Source organism: Thermobia domestica, chromosome 15, assembly GCF_964235325.1.
Source record: "Thermobia domestica chromosome 15, izTheDome1.hap1.1, whole genome shotgun sequence".
Taxonomy (NCBI): domain Eukaryota; kingdom Metazoa; phylum Arthropoda; class Insecta; order Zygentoma; family Lepismatidae; genus Thermobia; species Thermobia domestica.
Window position 1 is genome coordinate 1,230,735 of NC_137468.1, and position 19,512 is coordinate 1,250,246.

The 19,512-nt window shown below is 32.5% G+C and overlaps 1 protein-coding gene across 1 annotated transcript in view; it reads right to left on the reverse strand.

Moving 5' to 3' along the window:
- Window positions 1–440: 440 nt before the first annotated feature.
- LOC145671997 (cilia- and flagella-associated protein 221-like) overlaps window positions 441–19,512 on the reverse strand; it is a 62,923-nt gene continuing 43,851 nt past the window's right edge. The window contains exons 6-7 of the mRNA XM_081741179.1: window positions 5,593–5,819; window positions 441–685 (exon numbers count right to left, since the gene is read on the reverse strand). Of these exons, the coding sequence (XP_081597305.1) occupies window positions 441–685; window positions 5,593–5,819 (472 nt within the window). The remainder of the gene's footprint in view (window positions 686–5,592; window positions 5,820–19,512) is intronic.

Below are 19,512 nucleotides of genomic sequence, written 5' to 3' on the forward strand. Positions count from 1 at the left end.
CTGTCTTCGAGGATATGCTCTTTCCCTAAAACTTTCTTCTGAGAGAAGCTCATTTTCCTTTCCCTCTCAGATAAATAAATGGTACTCTACTTAGAAATATTATACATTATGTCACTGAAAACCTGATAAGTCTACCAATGAGCCTGTCGAGAATTGAGAATTTCCTGAGCTTCTTCACTGTCTTCGAGGATATGCTCTTTCCCTAAAACTTTCTTCTGAGAGAAGCTCATTTTCCTTTCCCTCTCAGATAAATAAATGGTACTCTACTTAGAAATATTATACATTATGTCACTGAAAACCTGATAAGTCTCCCAATGAGCCTGTCGAGAATTGAGAATTTCCTGAGCTTCTTCACTGTCTTCGAGGATATGCTCTTTCCCTAAAACTTTCTTCTGAGAGAAGCTCATTTTCCTTTCCCTCTCAGATAAATAAATGGTACTCTACTTAGAAATATTATACATTATGTCACTGAAAACCTGATAAGTCTCCCAATGAGCCTGTCGAGAATTGAGAATTTCCTGAGCTTCTTCACTGTCTTCGAGGATATGCTCTTTCCCTAAAACTTTCTTCTGAGAGAAGCTCATTTTCCTTTCCCTTTCAGACACCCTGTTCAGCTCCTCCAGAAACTCATGTTCTTGCAGCTTTCTAATCTCAGCATCTTCTTCTAAATATCTTCCCATTGGACCTGTAATTACCATTCACATTCTCCTTAATTTTTCCTTTAGTTATTTATGAAAATATATAATATTTATGTAGTAATTGTATAATGTGTATGCATGTTTATCTTATTTATATATTATACATTGGAAACAGAAATTATATTACGCGTTATATATACATTAAAAACAAATTAAACCAAATCAGTTAAGAAATTACAAAAAAGGCATCTTCTGGAACATTGTTTCCATATTGTTGGTGAATTTTATAAGTCTAGCTTCCTATAAATATGTATGAAATTTGAGAAATGGGATATTGGGATATCATGTTCATGATCTATGGATGTAACAAAATTGAGTTGAATTGAATGGAGAATACACTAAAGAGAATATATATTATAAAAAGAAATGGGCAAAACTGGTTTGTAGAAAAACCGACATTTTTTTCTTCAAAACAAAACTGAAACCGTTTTTTTTTTATTATTATTTATTGAACAAATTCCCAGATACAGCATTACTTTGCCATTTTACACAGGGACATGCTAACAAAAGAAAGAAAAAAAAAACAACAATAACAACAACATAGAAAAAAGAGTGTAAGAGTAAAACTATTCCGTCAAAGCTCGCTTAATTGCTCTTTCAAACACTGGGTAGCTCGAAAAAATGTCTACATCAGTTGTTACTTGATTATAACAGTTTGGTATTCTATAAAAAAGAGACCTCTGTATAACAGCCAACCTAGGACGGGCAAGATGGAATAGGTGGGTATTCCGGGTGATGCGGGAAGGGACACGTAAGGATAGTTCCTGAAGTAATATTTCCGATCTTAAGCTTCCATTAACTATTTTATGTAGATGTTTCAGGTCAGAGATAATTCTGCGTATTTCAGGAGTCTGAATATTAAGATGTCGCAAGAGCTCCTTCTTAGATAATATTCGAAGTGCAGGAACACGAAAACGGACTATAGCGATGAAGAAATTGAGAACAGAATCAAGTCTAGAGAGATGTGTAGGTGCTGCCATGGCCCATATGGGAGAGCAGTATTCGATCTTGGGCGCTATTAAAGTCTTATAAAAAGATGCTAATGAAGAAACAGTGCGTAGTTCGGTGAATCGATAAAGAAGTCCCAACATGCGCATTGAATTCTTTAGTATTGAGGATATGTGATCAGAGAAGGTGAGTTTTGAATCAAAGATGACACCAAGATCGTTATGACTAGCAGAATGTGTGATAGGGGAATCGTTGATATGGTATGTGGAGGGAACAGGAGACTTTTTCAAAGTAATAGTAATACTGTCACATTTCTTACTGTTGAGTTTCAAGTGCCACATTTCACACCAACCTATAAGGTAATTTATGTCTTCCTGTAGAGCAATTGTGTCATGGAGACACGATATTTCTCTGTATAACTTACAATCGTCAGCAAAAAGCAGAAGGCCACTAGGTTGAGCAGATAAGTGCGTGTAGAGATCATCCATATACAGGACAAACAGCAGAGGCCCAAGTACACTCCCCTGAGGCACCCCTGAGATCACAGGTTGGGGGTTAGAAGTCGCCCCTGAAAGAACAACTCTCTGTTTACGGTCCTTCAAGTAGCTTGTGATTAGAGAGAGAAATTTGCCATGTACATTAAATCTACTGGAGAGTTTATGAAGAAGATAAAAGCGAATCCGTTTCTACTAGAAAATCGACCAGTATAAAACCGAAACCGGGTTTTGATAGGAAACTGATCCAGTTTTCAAAAAGAAAGTTTTTTTGAGAGTTTTTGTGCTGGTGAAACCGTGCTCACTACCAATTGTAAGCTCTTTCGTTTATCGTCTCATCAGATAGGAAGGAGGAAAAAAGTACGCAGAAAAGAAAGACAAATTAAAAAGCAGTAAAGTTTCTGTCAAGCATATAGGTGGAAATTGCAATCTTTAATTGTAGATTCATGTGATAATGCAGCCAGGCTGAAGGTTGGGGGTGCCCAGAGGCTAGTTTTAGGGAGCAGATCGCGCTCATGAAATAATTTGAGAGGAACATAACTTTTCATGGAAAATGTTACAATCAAACTAGAGAATGGTAATTTTGGGAATTGGCTCAAGCCACTCTTGCTGAAGGTAGAGAGTGTTTAGAAGGGAAAGAAAAACTGTGAGAGGGTCGGTCTATTAGTGCGCATGAGTTTGACGGAATAATACGTAGAGAGACTATGTGAATTTGAGTATGTGTGTAATGAATAAAATAACACTATTTTTTAAAAATACTTTCACTTATGTAGAATTTAATAATAATCAAAAATAATGCAGAAAAATATATAGGAAAAAATTTGCCAAATATACGAGTCGTCCATTTCCAAACAGTATCTTGTCCAAGAAAATTCGATTTTGAGATATTGGCACCATTGAATCAATGGTATTGATAGCTGTCATATGATATATGGTTTATAGTTCCCAAAAATGCGATAAGCGGTGCAAATTACATTCAAATGTGGGAAATGTTGTCATAGAGTTATAAACTGGCTCTTGTCCACGTCTAACAAATCAAAATGGCGAAGGGAAAAATATTATTATTTACAGACACAAACGACTTCTTGTTATTTAGACATCTGTAGTATGTAAATAAAAACTGTCAAAGCGACTCTGCCGCACAAGTCACAGCTAAATTCAGGTAGGTTAAAAATGTATTCTTTTCTCATAACACAGTAGATTCTAAGGACAGTATGTTACGTCTTCACCGCGTAAGAACAGGTGATATGAGACGATTTGGAACGGATTAGCAGAATATTCCTTCCTTGAACTTCTATATGGATATCAAATGTGAATGATACACTTAGAGAGGAAGAAGGAGCAGAAAATGATTATGCCGCACGAAGAATGAAGGAATTTTGATATACAGCATACGTACAAGGGGATGATGGTTCACAACATAATCATCTTTAGAAACTGTTGTTTACCATGCAAACACGCTTTGATCACGCGGTCTTGTTTTAAGTTTAGTAAGAGTTATCATTTACTTTTAATAATATTATTACTTGCTTTGAAGAATGTTTCGGGCTAGTCATTGTTTATTCACAAGTCGTTCAATTTCAGACATTACAACAACAATTTCTTTTATAGTGTTGCAGTATGCGCTTCACGACACTCCAAAATTATAGAAAATGTAAAGATTTAAAATTTATTAATTTCATTAATTGGTTTAAAGAGAGAATTATGACAATGTTTTGTTTATTATTCTAAAATGCTGTAATCAAGTAGCAGACATGTTATATCATCAGTAGGCATTGCTGATGCCTGTTGTTTCATCAAGAAGAAAGACACTAGTCTGCAGTGTCACAATAATAACAAAACAAATATGAAATATATAAATGTCAAACGTTGTGAAAATTTTGTAAACACAGACACATAACTGAAATTAGGTAAAAGTGGAAATATCGCAAACATAAGCTGTCTACAGAATTTGGTCAATGAAAGAAAATGCAGAAATTGTGAATAAGCACAATTTCGGCTCAGAGATGGGAAACGTCAGAATAAGCAATCAACAACAACAGAATTCGTCATCACGAGAATGACGATAAAAACCTAATGTTTGAGGGAATCAGGATCAGTGAAGGAGGAACCGTAGAGGAGCAGTTGTTAGCAGTATCCATAGAACAGTCTCCAAGGAGTTTCATTCTTGGAATAGTCTCAATGAGCCATTATTGAGATCAACATCGAACCAAGTTCCAGTGGACATCCATCCACTGGGCGACGAACTTCAAAGTCTACAGTTCGAACCTCGTTCATCAAAGGTATGCTCGAATAACATCTCTGATATTCATTCTTTGACCAGTTCATAGATAGTTCTATGCAATGCGAATTGACTATTTTACTTAATAACACAGACAAACATCCTACTACTAAAACTTTACTATAAAACAATAAGTGAATAAATGAATTCTCTAAAGAATAACATTAACAAGTTTTAATTCAATCTCCTTTTCGCATTATAATTAGTAAGTAAGTAATAGTACGCTCCCGCAAGGAGGTTGAAAATAGCTATCACTTTTTTTCTGTATCCATTATAAGAAACAAATAATTACATTACATCATTATATCATTTTTGTCTCAGAAACGCCTTATCTCCATGACAAAATGGCTTCACACAGTTCCAAAAGGTAATTTGTTCTTCAAACAGTTCCAAAACTACTCTTATCCAAATTATTTTTTAATATTTTCTTCAAACTATTCCATAGAATTTGTTCAAATTTTTAGCAAACATTTATCTGGCTCTGATCAATAATTCTGGGGAAAAAAGCACATATTACTGAAAATTTGACGCTACAGAACGCTTTTTTCGATTTCTGGAAAATTTTGTTTGGTGGGCAAGATGCCCTTTGGAAATGGATGACTTATATATATATATATATATATATATATATGTATATTGTTATTAATTTCTTCATTAACATAATTTTCCCTCTCTTGGCTGCTAACTGACCCACCTATCCTATTATCTTCCGCCACTAAATTTTCTCTCGACCTTCAACCTGGCTACCCTGTCACGCAATCGTGGATTCAAAGATGGTGCTACTAACATCTACATCTACATTTGTACGTAATTTTTCTTTCATTATATATATAGAGAGCTTTCCCTCCTCATCTGATGAAGTACTTAGCGAAAGACCATCTTATGAAGTACTCCTTTTTGTAAACAAAATGAAATTTCTGCATTTACGTCCTACAGTTATTCCCTTTAGGTTAAAGGAGACAGTATTTATTTGTGTGATTACAAGTCCTAAGGAACTTCAGTAACGAACCGAAAAAAATAAAAAAGAAGGCGAGTTTTCAACTGTACCAAGAAGGTAGAGAAGAATGGATATAAAATTAAAGAATGAAGAAGTATTAAGATACTTTGACGATGATGATAATTAATCTGCCATTATTTCTAAAAGGAGGTCCAGGTAAGATAGTTAACCTACCTAGCAATTCGTGTCCTGACTTTTTCCTGCCCAGTTTTTGTCCAAAGAATGTAGTGATGCCATACAGACTATTGAGCGGAGCTTTAATTACTTTTCCTTGAATTTCGATATATTTTTTCTCTTTCTTCGAAGGCTCCTTCACTGGCTGCGATCTCTTCAAAACGATTGCAGCTCGTTCTTCTATCTTTTCAGTCTTTAGCCGTTGATACTCTTTCATATATGCATCTCTACAATCAAAAATTTCAATTAAAAAAATATGTAAATTTTATTTACTTACTTACAGAAAGTTTCCGTACAGTATAAGGGCATTTAATTCTGAATGTACGAAACGAATTACAAAACAACAACTCTATAGGGAAAATAATAACGCACAAAATAGATGGACAACACAACACTTATAATATGCAATTAATTTCCCTTAATTGATTCTGAAAATCACTATCTACAGTTAAGATATGTATGATTTGTCATAAAGAACTGCAATTTTTAAAAAAATGAGCGACTAATAAACGATGATCTTGGTGTTTTGAGGAAGAACAAATTCTGCGAAGATGCATGAAGGATAGGATTATGAGCTGAGATACCAAAAAAGTCCGGCATAGACCTACTTTTTACGAATCTGAATAATAAAAATAGTCAAACCTTTATTGTTATGGATCATTTTTAGGGTATCGAATATTCAATACAGACATCACCTTCTGACGAAGAAAAAGTAGCTCACGTAAAATAATAAAGGAACCTATCATCTGAGAAGCAAAACATTGAAGCAAAAGCTTGTCAATCCTTCGTCAGTCGGAGCAAAAGCTTGTCAGTCAATTCAACTATAATTTTCTAAGCAAAGTATTAAATACAACAAAGTAATAATATTTATTAAACAGCTTGCATGGCAACTAGTTTCTTCCATCGCTTCTTATACGTACTGAAGAAGCTAAAATAATAAAACAATACAGGTGGTAAAATGAGATAACGGAGTCATCTTATTGCCTACTGAACTTAAATGAACTTAAAAAAAAGTGAACAAAGTGAAAGTACCTGAAGAAAGTTAATAATCGTTAATGTTGACAGAGAACTATTTTCCTTTAACAATGAAACATTTGAATAGTATACGATATTCTAGTGCACAAAACGCTACTAATTAATATTGCATTTTCACCACTAAAGTGATAAAAAAAAAAACCTTGCCCTAAATAAATAATGTAATATCTTCTCATATTGGAAAGATCCTACACTAGTAAACAAAACAACGTGTTTCGGTACTAGCACCAGCAAGCACCCGACGGAAACCGTTACCACTGATGGAACACGAAGAGAGATAAAGCTGACCGCTCTACAGGCTCCACCTCCAAAGATCAGTTGTGAACTCATCATCTCCTACCTATCTCTCCAAACTGCTTGCAATTGGCAAGAGGTATCTTCATCTACCTCCGAGCTGCAACGGGCAGGAGATATTACCCTACCTGTGAACTGCAAGGGGCAATAAGTTCCTTTATACTCAGCTACAACGGGCAAAAGTTCATTTACATTCAGCTGCAATGGACAATGAGTTCATTTAGACCCAGCTGCAACGGGCAATAAGTTTCCTTAGACCCAGCTGCAACGAGCCATATGTTCCTTTCGACCCAGCTGCAATGGGCAATAAGTTCCTTTAGACCTAGCTGAAACGGGCAATAAATTCCTTTCGACTCAACTGCAACAGGCAATAAGTTTCTTGAGACTCAACTGCAATAGGCAATAAGTTCTTTTAGACTCAGTTGCAACGGGCAATAAGTTCCTTTAGACCTAGCTGAAACGAGCAAAAAGTTCCTTTATAACCAGCTGCAATGGGCATAAGTTCCTTTATACCCAGTTGCAATGGGCAATACGTTCCTTTATACTCAGGTGGATCGAGCACGTTCATTCTTAACCAGCAATCCTCGAACCTTCGAGTTTCAACGGCCAGAAGGTCCAATTGTACTTAACTTAGAGGAAAGAACTTTTAGAGACAAGATATATATATATATGTAAACAGTGTACTGTTACTCTACTGAATATTACAATAATGGAAGAGAGATAACGATTTGCGATAATATTTTATATAATAATAATCATAAGTATTTTACGTAAAAACAAAGAGAAATGTTAATCACAATAAACTCATAGATTATGAAGGCGGAGCTCATGATTAAATTGTAAAAAAACAAATTAAGTAATTATAGGAAGTTATTATCCTTACTTGACATTGTGACATAAACAACACAAAAAGTTAGGAAATGTATCTTACTGTAAAAAATTAAAATGTTTTCATTGTTATAGTTTGTATTATTGGAGTTAAACTTCTGTCTATAAAGCATGCAGTAATTGATAAATAATTTAAGTCGATATATTCAATTGATTTCGTAACATTTCACCATGTCTAGATGTTTCCAGTGGCCCGCGTAGCGTAGTCGATAACGCTCTCGCCTTCGGAGCGAGCGATGCCTGGTTCGATTCGCAGTGGGGGCACTCAGTCGAAAAAGTGAAAAAAGCTTTTTCAGGGCAGCCATCCTTAGTGACGAATTCTCATTCTCACCCGGCAAATGCCGGGATGGTATTTAACATATACCTCCCTTCCTTCCCTTTCCGCGGATAGTGTGATCGCCGAGGGACGTCATCTCTTATACGTGAGGAGCTAAATGGCCAGATACCGAAAGCCCAGAAATCTAAAATCTAGATGATTCCATTTAGATAAATAGTGAGTATATACAGGGGTAGACAAAAAAATCTAAAAACACTTCATACAGGACACGTAAGTTTGGCCTTCCACTGTACAACACGTGTTGCGGTTGCCGATCGTTTTTTGTTTTCAATGTGTCATGTGGACCCTCCTCTTCCATCAGCAGTAACCAGTTCACCTGTGAGTTTCCTGCTGTTAAAGTGGTGCGGTAAAATGGACGACATGACAGACTTCCAAAGAGGCATGATCGTTGGTGCCCGTCTGGTTGGAGCTTCAGTGACAACAGTGACGAATATTGTGAGGAGCTATCGAAAGGCACTGTGTCCAATGTCACGAGGGCATACACAATTCATGGGCAAACGACGTCTGCAAAGCACAACAGTGGTCGAAAGACAATCCTGTCAGATAGGGACCGGAGGGCATTAAAACGGATTGTAGCAGCTAAAAAGAAGACCACTGCAATGAAAATTACGTCTGAACTCAATCCCGGCGTACAGAACCCGGTTTCATCGAAAACAGTTCGACGGAAACTTCATAAAATGAAAATTCATCGCAGGGCCGCTATCGCCAAACCCCTGGTCACAGCAGTAAATGCGAAGAGGCGTATCCAGTGGTGCAAGGATCAAAAGGCGTGGACTCATGAGCAGTGAAAACACGTAATGTGGTCCGATGAATCGAAGTTCACTTTGTTTCCAACAACCGGTCGTGTTTACGTATGGAGAACACCGTCGCAGGCCTATGATACAGACTGTCTGCTCCCAACTGTAAAGCAGGGGGGTGGTTCTATTACAGATAAGCAGTGATATCGTGATTTTCTGCAGGTCCCATCATAACCCTGCATGGAATGATAAGTGTTAAGGCATATGAGGCCATTTTGGGGGACCAGGTTCTACCCATGACCCAAATATTGCTCCCTGATGGTGATGGCATCTACCAAGATGATTTGGCACCCAGTCACGCTGCAAAAACGGTGAAATCATGGTTTGAGGAGCATGACCAGGAGCTATCATACCTTCCCTGGGTCCCACAATCATCAGATCTGAATATCATTGAGCAATTGTGGTCTGAGAAAGGCGTGTTCGGTCTCATTACCCTCCAGCAGCATCCCTTAAGGAACTGGAGCATATTTTGGAGGAACAATGGTACAAAATTCCACACACCACGATTCAGGAGCTGTATACGCCCATTCCACGTCGGATCCAAGTTGTTTTGGACGCAAAAGGAGGCCCGACACCATACTAGATATGATTTTCACACTTTTGCAAACGTTTTAGATTTTTTGTCCAACCCCTGTATATCCTCAGTACATAAAACAAAGAGATGGAAGAATCCAGTATCCTTTGAAGCCAATTTAACGGACATTATGACTTTTCAATATTAAACACTTCGATTTTTGAATTTTAAGAAAAATTGACAGTACTATCATTGATACCAGTTCTGACGCACTTTCTCCCCAAACCCGCCACTGACCATAGTACTTAAACAAAGTTACCCCAAACCCGCCACTGACCATAGTACTTAAACAAAGTTACAGAGCGCAAAGTATATTGAGTATTGTACCTTGTGTACTTGCTTTTATCACATTTTAAATGATAAAAACTTACATCTAAATCTTACATCTAAAATTACTTACATCTAACTTAACTCTTCTATTCGTTGTATTTCTCTTTCTTGTCTACTCTTAGCATATTGATCATATAACTCTTTTAACTTAGGAATCAAATCTTCTTTCCTTAATTCTATATTATAATGACCCCAAGCTAGAGTATGTATACCATCATTCAATATATATCTCTTATCATCATAAGCACTTAAAGCTAACTTGTTTTCTTCTACCGAATATACATTATGCTTTTTACTACGAATATGATTTTGTATTCTATATAACTCTTTCTTTTCTAAAACACAGTTTTCATAATCCTCAAATGATATATCTTTTATAACTACACTTTTCTTTATACCCTTTGCTTTTCTAATCGGTTCATCCTGATCTCCTTTCTTTTTAATAGCATACATTTTTGATTTCAGACCGACAAACTTTTCTATTACAACACCTTTCAATTCATCTTTAAATTTTCCTAATACCTTTTTATTAACTAATTTCAATCCATATTCATTGTTTTCTTTATAATCAGAAGTATCTAAATATTCATACATATCTTTCATATCTTCGTAAAGGTCTTCTGTTTCTATATGTGCTATAACAGAATCAGTATCAGTCATTAACAATTTTACATTGTCTTCATATCTCTTTTTCAAAACATTGTAGTAAAAATTATACAAGCATATTTTAGAGATATCTAGTACTGCCATTCCTACATAGATAGGCTTGTTAAATACAATTTTAGTTTTATACATATGAATAGCAGCTAAATTCTCAGAGAATATCGTTCTATCTTTAAAGTTAGGTTTAGCTACTAAATCCTCTAACAAATTTTCATTATGTACTAATCTTACATTTATTCTTTTTCTTATATTTTCCATAGTTTTACCAAAAACGGCATTATTAGCCAACTTGTAAAAATCCTTCTCAAATTCATTCTTTGCTTGTGACCGTATATTAGTATTTAGATCTATATATTTCTTTAACCAGGCTGATTGTTTAAAAGTTATTACCTTATGTATTTTCTTAAGCTTCATTCCTTGTGACAAGTAGAATTTAAGGTTTTGATAGTGTAGTATATAATGCTCTTTATCATATAGAGTTGTCAATAGCTTTGGAAGTTTTTTGTTATTAATATAGTTTTTTGGAGCTAAGGGAAAATCTGAATGTTTATTATGGAGTTCCTTTGGATATTCTAAGTCAACTTCTAAAATATAACCATCTTCAGAATCATCTTTTGTTTCTAGTATTGTTTTTGCTAAATGTTTCTCATTATACTTATTAACATATATCCATTGAAAACCACCATATGGCATGTGATGATTCATCGCCCAACCATACTCGTTATTTGCATCCATGTAAGTTATATAAGAACTCTTTTTCTTCTTATCAAAGTTATCTAAGTATTTATTATTAGCAACTGCATATCGATTTGAACATTGAGAGATTCCACCTCTTATACCCTTCTCTATAAATAGTAATTTGTCATAGTCAGTTAATAATTCTAGTTTTTGTTTTGTCATCTTTAACATTGCATCCCAGAAAAACCCAGGACCGGTAAGATACCACGCTGGATCTAATTTATATGTTTTAAGAGCTGTATCTCTGAAATTTTCAATAATATCTGTTAATTGAAGAACATCTGTTTTGTTGTAATGAACAGTAAAGTCATCTATTAACTTCAGATCGAATTCTTTACAAACTCGTACATGAAGGTTATGGCGCTCAGGACTCATTTTTTCTCCTGTTAATCTGTTTGTAAATTTGTCTGGAGATAATGGAACAGGCTCCTTTAACTTTTCCTTAGAATCAACATAATCATATGGATAATCACCTTTTGTAGTAACTAGATCAAGCTTATCAATTGGAAAAAACTTTAATGTTTCTCGAAATTGTTCTGGCTTTAAATTCTTTGCTAACTCTGCTAAGCTTTTTAGTAAAAATCTGAATGAATCAATGAATCTTAACTTGATGGATTTATCTTTTCCTTTTGCATCCTTATATCGAATGGTTTTTGAAAATGTAATGTAGTTTTCTTTAGTGTTAGCTATTACATCTATTTTTTCTTTCTCATCTCCACCTCCTAAGCTTTTTATAAATAAATGTGCATCATACCTAGAGAGATTGTGGAAATATACAGGAATAAATCTTGGATTTGTATATTTTAGATTGCAATAAGTGTGAGCAGCACCTCTAAATTTACCTGTTAAATGATCATGATCATGCACTTTTCTTTTACATGACTCTCTACTATTTTTAAGCTTTTTATATTCATTCTCACAATCTACTAGGATTTCTTTTATCTCTTTTCTCTGCTCTTTTATCTCTGTTATTTCATCATCCTCCTCATCTTCTATTTTGAGATGATGTTCTTCTTCCAAGTGTTTAGCTCCTTTTATTTTCTTCTTTAAATACTCAATTTTAATCTTTAAACCTTCTATTTTCTTTACTAATAAACGTGGTAGATCTTCAAGACTTCCTTCACAAATATGACATATTGTGGCTGATTCATATATTTCTTCTTCCTCTTTAGATAATGGAATCATAGGTGTATAAGTATCATATATTTTTGCTATTTTGATTGCTTCTTCTGTTAACCTTTTTATAAGCTCTTCTGCTACATTATCCCCTATGTATTCTACTGGCTCACTTTTATAGGATTCCAAAGTGCTTTTTACATAGTAAATAAAACTATTAGGTTCATGTAGTTGATAAGCATTTGAGTAGGATCTTTCAGGATCAGGCTGACATGTACTTATTTCTCTTAGTAATGATTCTAAGTCTGCTATTATTGTGAATGGTATTCTTAAAGAACGCCTATCATTTACAAATTCTAATATCTTATTCCACTCTCTAGGCAAAATGATTTTAGCAGCAGAATGTAAACCACAGTATTCTTCATGTTGTTTTAATAATTCTTCTGATTCAAAATGTTTAGCTAGACATCCCTCACATAAAAATCTCTTATGTCCATCTTTTGTTATTTGACTTCCAACAAGCTTCCATAAATCTTTAATCAAGCAGTAATGTGTTTTATCTTTTTTCTTTAGATATAAAAGACGAAAATGATTTTGTTTTCTTTCTTTAGGTATTTTAAGTGGGTATACCTTTTCATTATCATCTAGGGCAAAGACACTGATAGATATATTAGCTCTATTTTCAAATTTTGGTATATCTGTAATTTGCACAGGAAAGGGGATATCTTTAAAATATTTATCTAATTCATGCTCATATTGTCTAGGAACTCTTTGTGGATCTTTATTAACAGGATGTAATGCTCTTAGGACAGTCCATAAGAAACATTTTTGATCTTTGTTTTTAATATTAATGCATGCTTTTCTTCTTTTAATTGTTTCTGGAAGTTCTATATATGATGATCCATTCATTGCTACGTATTTATTAATTCTTAACTCAAGATAATTAACAGAATGCAAAGTCCAACCTGAACCTTTTCCTTGAAACTCTTCCATCTCTGTTCTAATTTTTCTAGTTGCATTTTCATAATACTCATTTAGATCGGTGAATTGAAGTATAATTTCATTTGATGTTTTAAAATTATGTTCTCGAATCTGCTTATCTTTTATAAAGTTACATGTGAATGACATATTTACCTTAAGTGCATTAAAATATTTAAATCCATTTTTAATCATACTTTTAACTGGTTTGCTAATTCAACGTAGGAATTTAGAAGGATCTTTATATTCACCTGTGTTTTTTATTTTGAAAGTGTGTAATCTATGTTTAAATGCTGTTTCTTCTAATTCTACTTTGATGGGTATACGTGCTGGCTTCGGTTCTTCAAATACTTCTTCTTTAAATGGGAATATATTTCTAATCTGTTCATCATCATATTGTTTAAGAAGGTCTATCAGTTCTGCTTTTCTTAATCCGGAATATCTTTTGATTCCCTTTTCTTTACATAAGTTTTTTAATTCAACAACAGTATGTTTAATTAAACTCATAATTACTCTATCGTTTTATATAGAAAATCTTACTATTACTCAATTTTTTATCTTCGCCGAATTATTTCTAGTCATTTTTGTATTATTTTACTTCCATATATCCTAATACAACGCTTAACATTGTACACTCCTGCCATTGTCTACATATTACGCGTTGTATTAGAACACGACTTTGATGAGAATAACCCATCAAAGTTACATATACACATATTAAAATTACATCATTTTTGTAAACTTATTCATCATCGTCATAATCATCACTACCATATTTATATTCATCATCACTATCCAAATCAGATGTTTTTTGTTGTATTATTAATAATTCTTTTTCCTTTAACAGTATTTGCTTCTCTAGTAATGCTGTTATGAGTTTAAGATCATGATGAATTAATTTAAGTCTATCATGTAATAAATCAAAATGTGTCTTCATATTTATTATATAGAAAATTAGCAAAAATGATCATTATTTTTTAAAATTTATATATATACGATAGAGTAATTATGAGTTTAATTAAACATACTGTTGCTGAATTGAAAAACTTATGTAAAGAAAAGGGTATACGAGGTTATTCAAAGCTTACAAAAGCAGAACTAATAACCTTAATCAACGAACACAGAACAACTACCACAAGTTCACAACAACTAACTGAACTTATAAAAGACATGGTTCAAAAATTAAATCCTGAACATATCGTAAACTACTTTGAAAATTCACTTTGTAAAAATATAGTTATAGATGTGCTTAATAATCGAAATGTCGAAGAATGGAGACAAATTTCAGAAATAAAGGATTTATCCGATAACTTTCTACATACTTTCAGAAACAAGATAAATTGGTATTCAGTTACATTTAAACATAATCTATCACTTTCTTTTATTGAAAATCACAAAGAACACATTGATTGGGTTAGATTATCAAGAAGAAAAGATCTGACTAAACACGAAAGCATTATTAATAAGTATGGCGATATGATTTTCTGGGATAAATTGTGTGAGCCAAAGTATGGATCAAGGTCTTACTCTCATCTAAAACCAGAATTCGTATTAAAACATAAAGAACATGTAAGACAACATATAAGATGGTATTACTACACTGATGAATATGCTCGACAAATGACGGAAGATTTTCTTAATGAGTTTAAAGAAGAGATTGATTGGCTTGCATTCACTGAAATAAATAACTGGACAAAGTATACAGAGAAACAGGCTATTAATTTTTGTACACAATTCAGAGAATACTTACAATGGGATATAATCTCTTATCATTCAAATTTGCTCACACTTGCATTCCTAAGAACCTTTAAAGATAAACTCTGTTGGGATGCAGTTTCTAAAAAGTGTCATTTTGAAAGAAAAGAACAAGCAGCCTTCTTGAGCGAATTTAATTCTCTTATCAATTGGCGAGCTATTACACCGAAACTAGATGAAACACATGTGAGAAAATACCAGAATAAAGTTTATTGGCCAAATGTTAGTTTAGATGATAAAAGCGAAAAATTCATTCTCGAGTTTGAAAGCAAAGGTTTAGATTTAAGTGAGATAGTATATACTTGTTGGAATAGGAGTTTTTCTGAAAGCTTTATAATGAGAATCAAAGACAAGATCAATATAGTTGAATTCTTAAGATTAAATAGACATATTAGCGATAGCCTTAGAAACAAACTAATGTTACTTTCATCAGGTTTACGCTTAATAGAAAACTCAGAAGAATGTCCCATATGCAAAGAAACAAAAACTCAATTGTGTAAAACAGCATGCGAACATGTGTTCTGTGTTGAGTGTAGGGTTACCTGGTTAGGAAATAATAACACTTGTCCTTTGTGTAGAACGGTTATATATAATAATTGATAACCCGGTTTATTCTAGATATTGATAGCATGTTTTTATGTAGAATTAGGTTAGTGTAGATTAATGTTAAACTTTTATGATCAATAATCATAAAAGTTATATTTACATAACCCTTACCTTTATAAATATCTCCATCCACATGACAATCATACTTTTTCTTTTACTTTATTTAGAAGGTTGATTGAGTCTCCCTTACAAATAAAACAATCATCATTCACAAGTGGAATGATTCACTATTCATACTAACCTTTTATGTAATAATAACCATAAAAGACATTATATATTTACACTACAACATTATTTTTATCTATCCAACTATTATGTGATTCATCAAATCCTAACCATTTAACATATACTTTATCACCTTTCCTTCTTAACACCTTTTCCACCAAGTATTCATCCTTATGTTTCGTCTTTAATAGTTCTGGTTCGTAAAATCTACCTTGTACATCCTCTTCTTCTAAATCTTTAATTCTATATGTAGGTGGATTAGATGGAATAACTTCACTAATAACAAATACTTCTGTTGACCAATTAGGTGTATATCCTTTCTCAAATAACCCTTTCGACTTACTTATAAGAACATGATCACCTAATTTGTATTTGGGCTTAACACGCTTATATTCTTTTTGGTACACTTTCTTTAATATTGTTCGCTCATTTTTCTTGGTAACTTCTATAGGTTTCACACCAATTGTTCTATGTACTTTGTTATTATATTCATCAACCAAACCTTGCAATATTTTTAACCACTTATAATTACCTTGAACAGTAAATTTCTTCCACATATTTTGTTTAAGTGTTTTGTTAAATCTTTCAACAACAGAAGCTTTTTTACCACTATATGTTGAGTAATGATTGATATTGTTTTTTCCCATCAAATCTTCAAATTCTTTATTGTAAAACTCTTTCCCTTGATCTGTTTGTAAGTTATTAGGTTTTCTTACTTTTAACACTGATTCAAATGCTTCTGTAACATTCTTACCACTCTTATCTTTAACAGGAACTGCAAATGCATATTTTGAAAACACATCTATAATCGTTAGCAAATACTTATAACCTTTATTGATTTTGGAAATACCTTTTAACACACCACTATCCATTTCTACAAGATCAGCTTGCCATAAGTCATCTATACCTTTAACAATAACACTTAACCTAGGATAATTCTTGCTAGATGGTTTATGAATTTCTTCTATAATATCTTCTCTAATACCTTCACCTTCATATAGTCAATCGCGCTTTTTAATGAATTGGGATTTATTAGTACCACATACAACACATATACCTTTCTTAACATATCTCCCATTCTTTGTCTTTTCTATTCTAATGTTATCTATTTTTGTATCTGTTGACTTCTTACACTTAACACAATACATCATTATTTATTAAAAGAAAATAATTAAGGTTCTCTTTCTATATACATAATAACTTCCAATAATTTTCCTTCTTCCATAGCTGAATTTTTTGTGCTTGAAACATAATTTTATCACCCTTTTTAATGTTTAATGGCAAATTTACCACTAAAGTATTGTTCAAAAATATATCTAAAAAGTATCTATCCAAACTTAATTCCATATGCATTATTTTTCCATTGTAGAGAAACTCATAATCATTAGATAGATTAAATATTCTGAAGATTGGATTTGAAACATTTCTAGTTCTCAATCGACATAATAAATTTATAGTTTCTTTTTGCATAATTAGATTAAAAGTTCCCTTTTTCATCATTTGAAAATCTTGTTTTGTTGTAAGTGTATTTAACAGGGATGACATTTCTGACTTATATTGATTAAATTCTGAAACAGGAACTTTTGCTTTAAATAGAATAGTAACATTATTATTGGTCTTTTTAAATTCTTCCATATATTCACCTTTTAAAACCTCAATATCATCTTTCTTTATATGTGTGTCTTGTAATGATTTTAATACATCTTCAAATTTGTTTCTATCACTTTCTAATTGGTTGTTAATATCGCTTTTCACTGACTCGAGCTGGTTTAACGTAATAGCATCTTGTTGATCAATACCATTAGTTATATTAACTAATCTTTTTTGTGTAAAATCAATCCACGATCTATAATTTGTTGTGAAAATTTTATTTAGTTCAGATTTAAAATTTGTACGACTCATTAAATTTTGATGCGTCTCTCTTTTATATTTTTCAAATTCTTCATTCTTAACAACATTATCTAAATTCCTTAACTGCTCTTCACTAATATCACTTACCTTACTTTTAATATTACCAAAAATATCCAAAATATATAATAATTTGAGTTATTTAACAGCAAGTAAAACAGTTATACGAGCTCCACCAAAATCAATCAAATCACCATTCTCATCTTTAATTGAAACTTTGAAATTATTAAATTTATTGTGATGTATTGGGAAAAAAATCTTTTCATTAGGTTCATATATAATTGGTTCTCTAAACTCTGCATTTGTTCTAAATGTTGCAATTAAGTCTGTTTCGTTGTGTGTTGTATCATTGTGTTTTAAAATCATACTTTCTGCTAAATCACAGTGAATATTTATAGTATCAAACGGATGAAACATTGGCACCTTATCTCCAACATGTTCTATATTTTCAGCCAAGTTCTTTTCACTAAAACCTAATACAGTATTAATGGTATCTAAGGTTATATCACATTGCTGGCTAAATATTTTAACTCTATTTTTCCTTCTATCCTCAGTAAATTGAATATTTTTAAAAGGATCGTTGGTATATGGAAGGTTTGATTTAATATATTCTTCTAATTCTTGTAAACTATATTGACCAGGCTGAATTATGAGTTGTTTTGTAAATTTTGAGTTACTATTACAAAATGTTAATTTGTTGTTCTTTTCTGTAATGTTTGGAGTTAAGTATGTTGTGTAAAATCCTGCAACAGCTACTTCTAAATCGTTTTCAAATGGGTAATGCAATGACATGTTTAATACAGATGAATAACCATTTAAATTAAATACCTTCATTTATTATATAATAAATAACTAATATGGATAATTGGGATATTAAAGTAAGGTTAACAGAAGAAACGGCGAAGAGAAAGAGGAATGGTGAGTTGTTACCTGATGATATAAGATGTTTAATAGTTGGGCCTAGTGGTTGTGGTAAAACGACGTTAATGATTGATAATTTTTTGTTAGCACCTAAATGGTTAAATTATGCAAATGTTTATATATATTCTAAAAGTTTAAATCAGCCTAAATACCAACACTTAATACAACTTTTTCGAGATATAGAACGTAATATTAAAGACACAGTAGCAATAATAAAAGGAAACAATGAAGAGATTATTCCATTAGATGAATGTGAGGACTATTCTGTGGTAGTATTTGATGATTTCATATTAGAAGAACAAAATCACGTTAGAGAATATTTTACTCGAGGTCGTCATAAGGGTTTGAACTGTTTCTATCTTGGACAAACATATTATAAAGTACCAAAACAATTAATTAGGGACAACTTAAACTTTATTTGTATATTTAGACAGGACAATGTAAATTTAAAACATATATATGATGAATTTGTTGCATCTGATATGTCGTTTGAAAAATTACAATCATTATGTAGCAAGTGTTGGAGTGAAGAACATGGTTTCTTAACAATAGATATGACTAGGAAGGTGAATAATGGTAAATATAGAAATAAAATTAAAGAATTTCTAAAAGTGTAAACAAAACGTATATGAACGCAGGTGAACGTATATGTTATGTTATGTTATGTTATGTTATGTTATGTTATGTTTTTTATTTTTTTCTTTATATAATAAATGGATGTTAATAAAGCTAAGAAGTATATTAAGTTAAAAGAA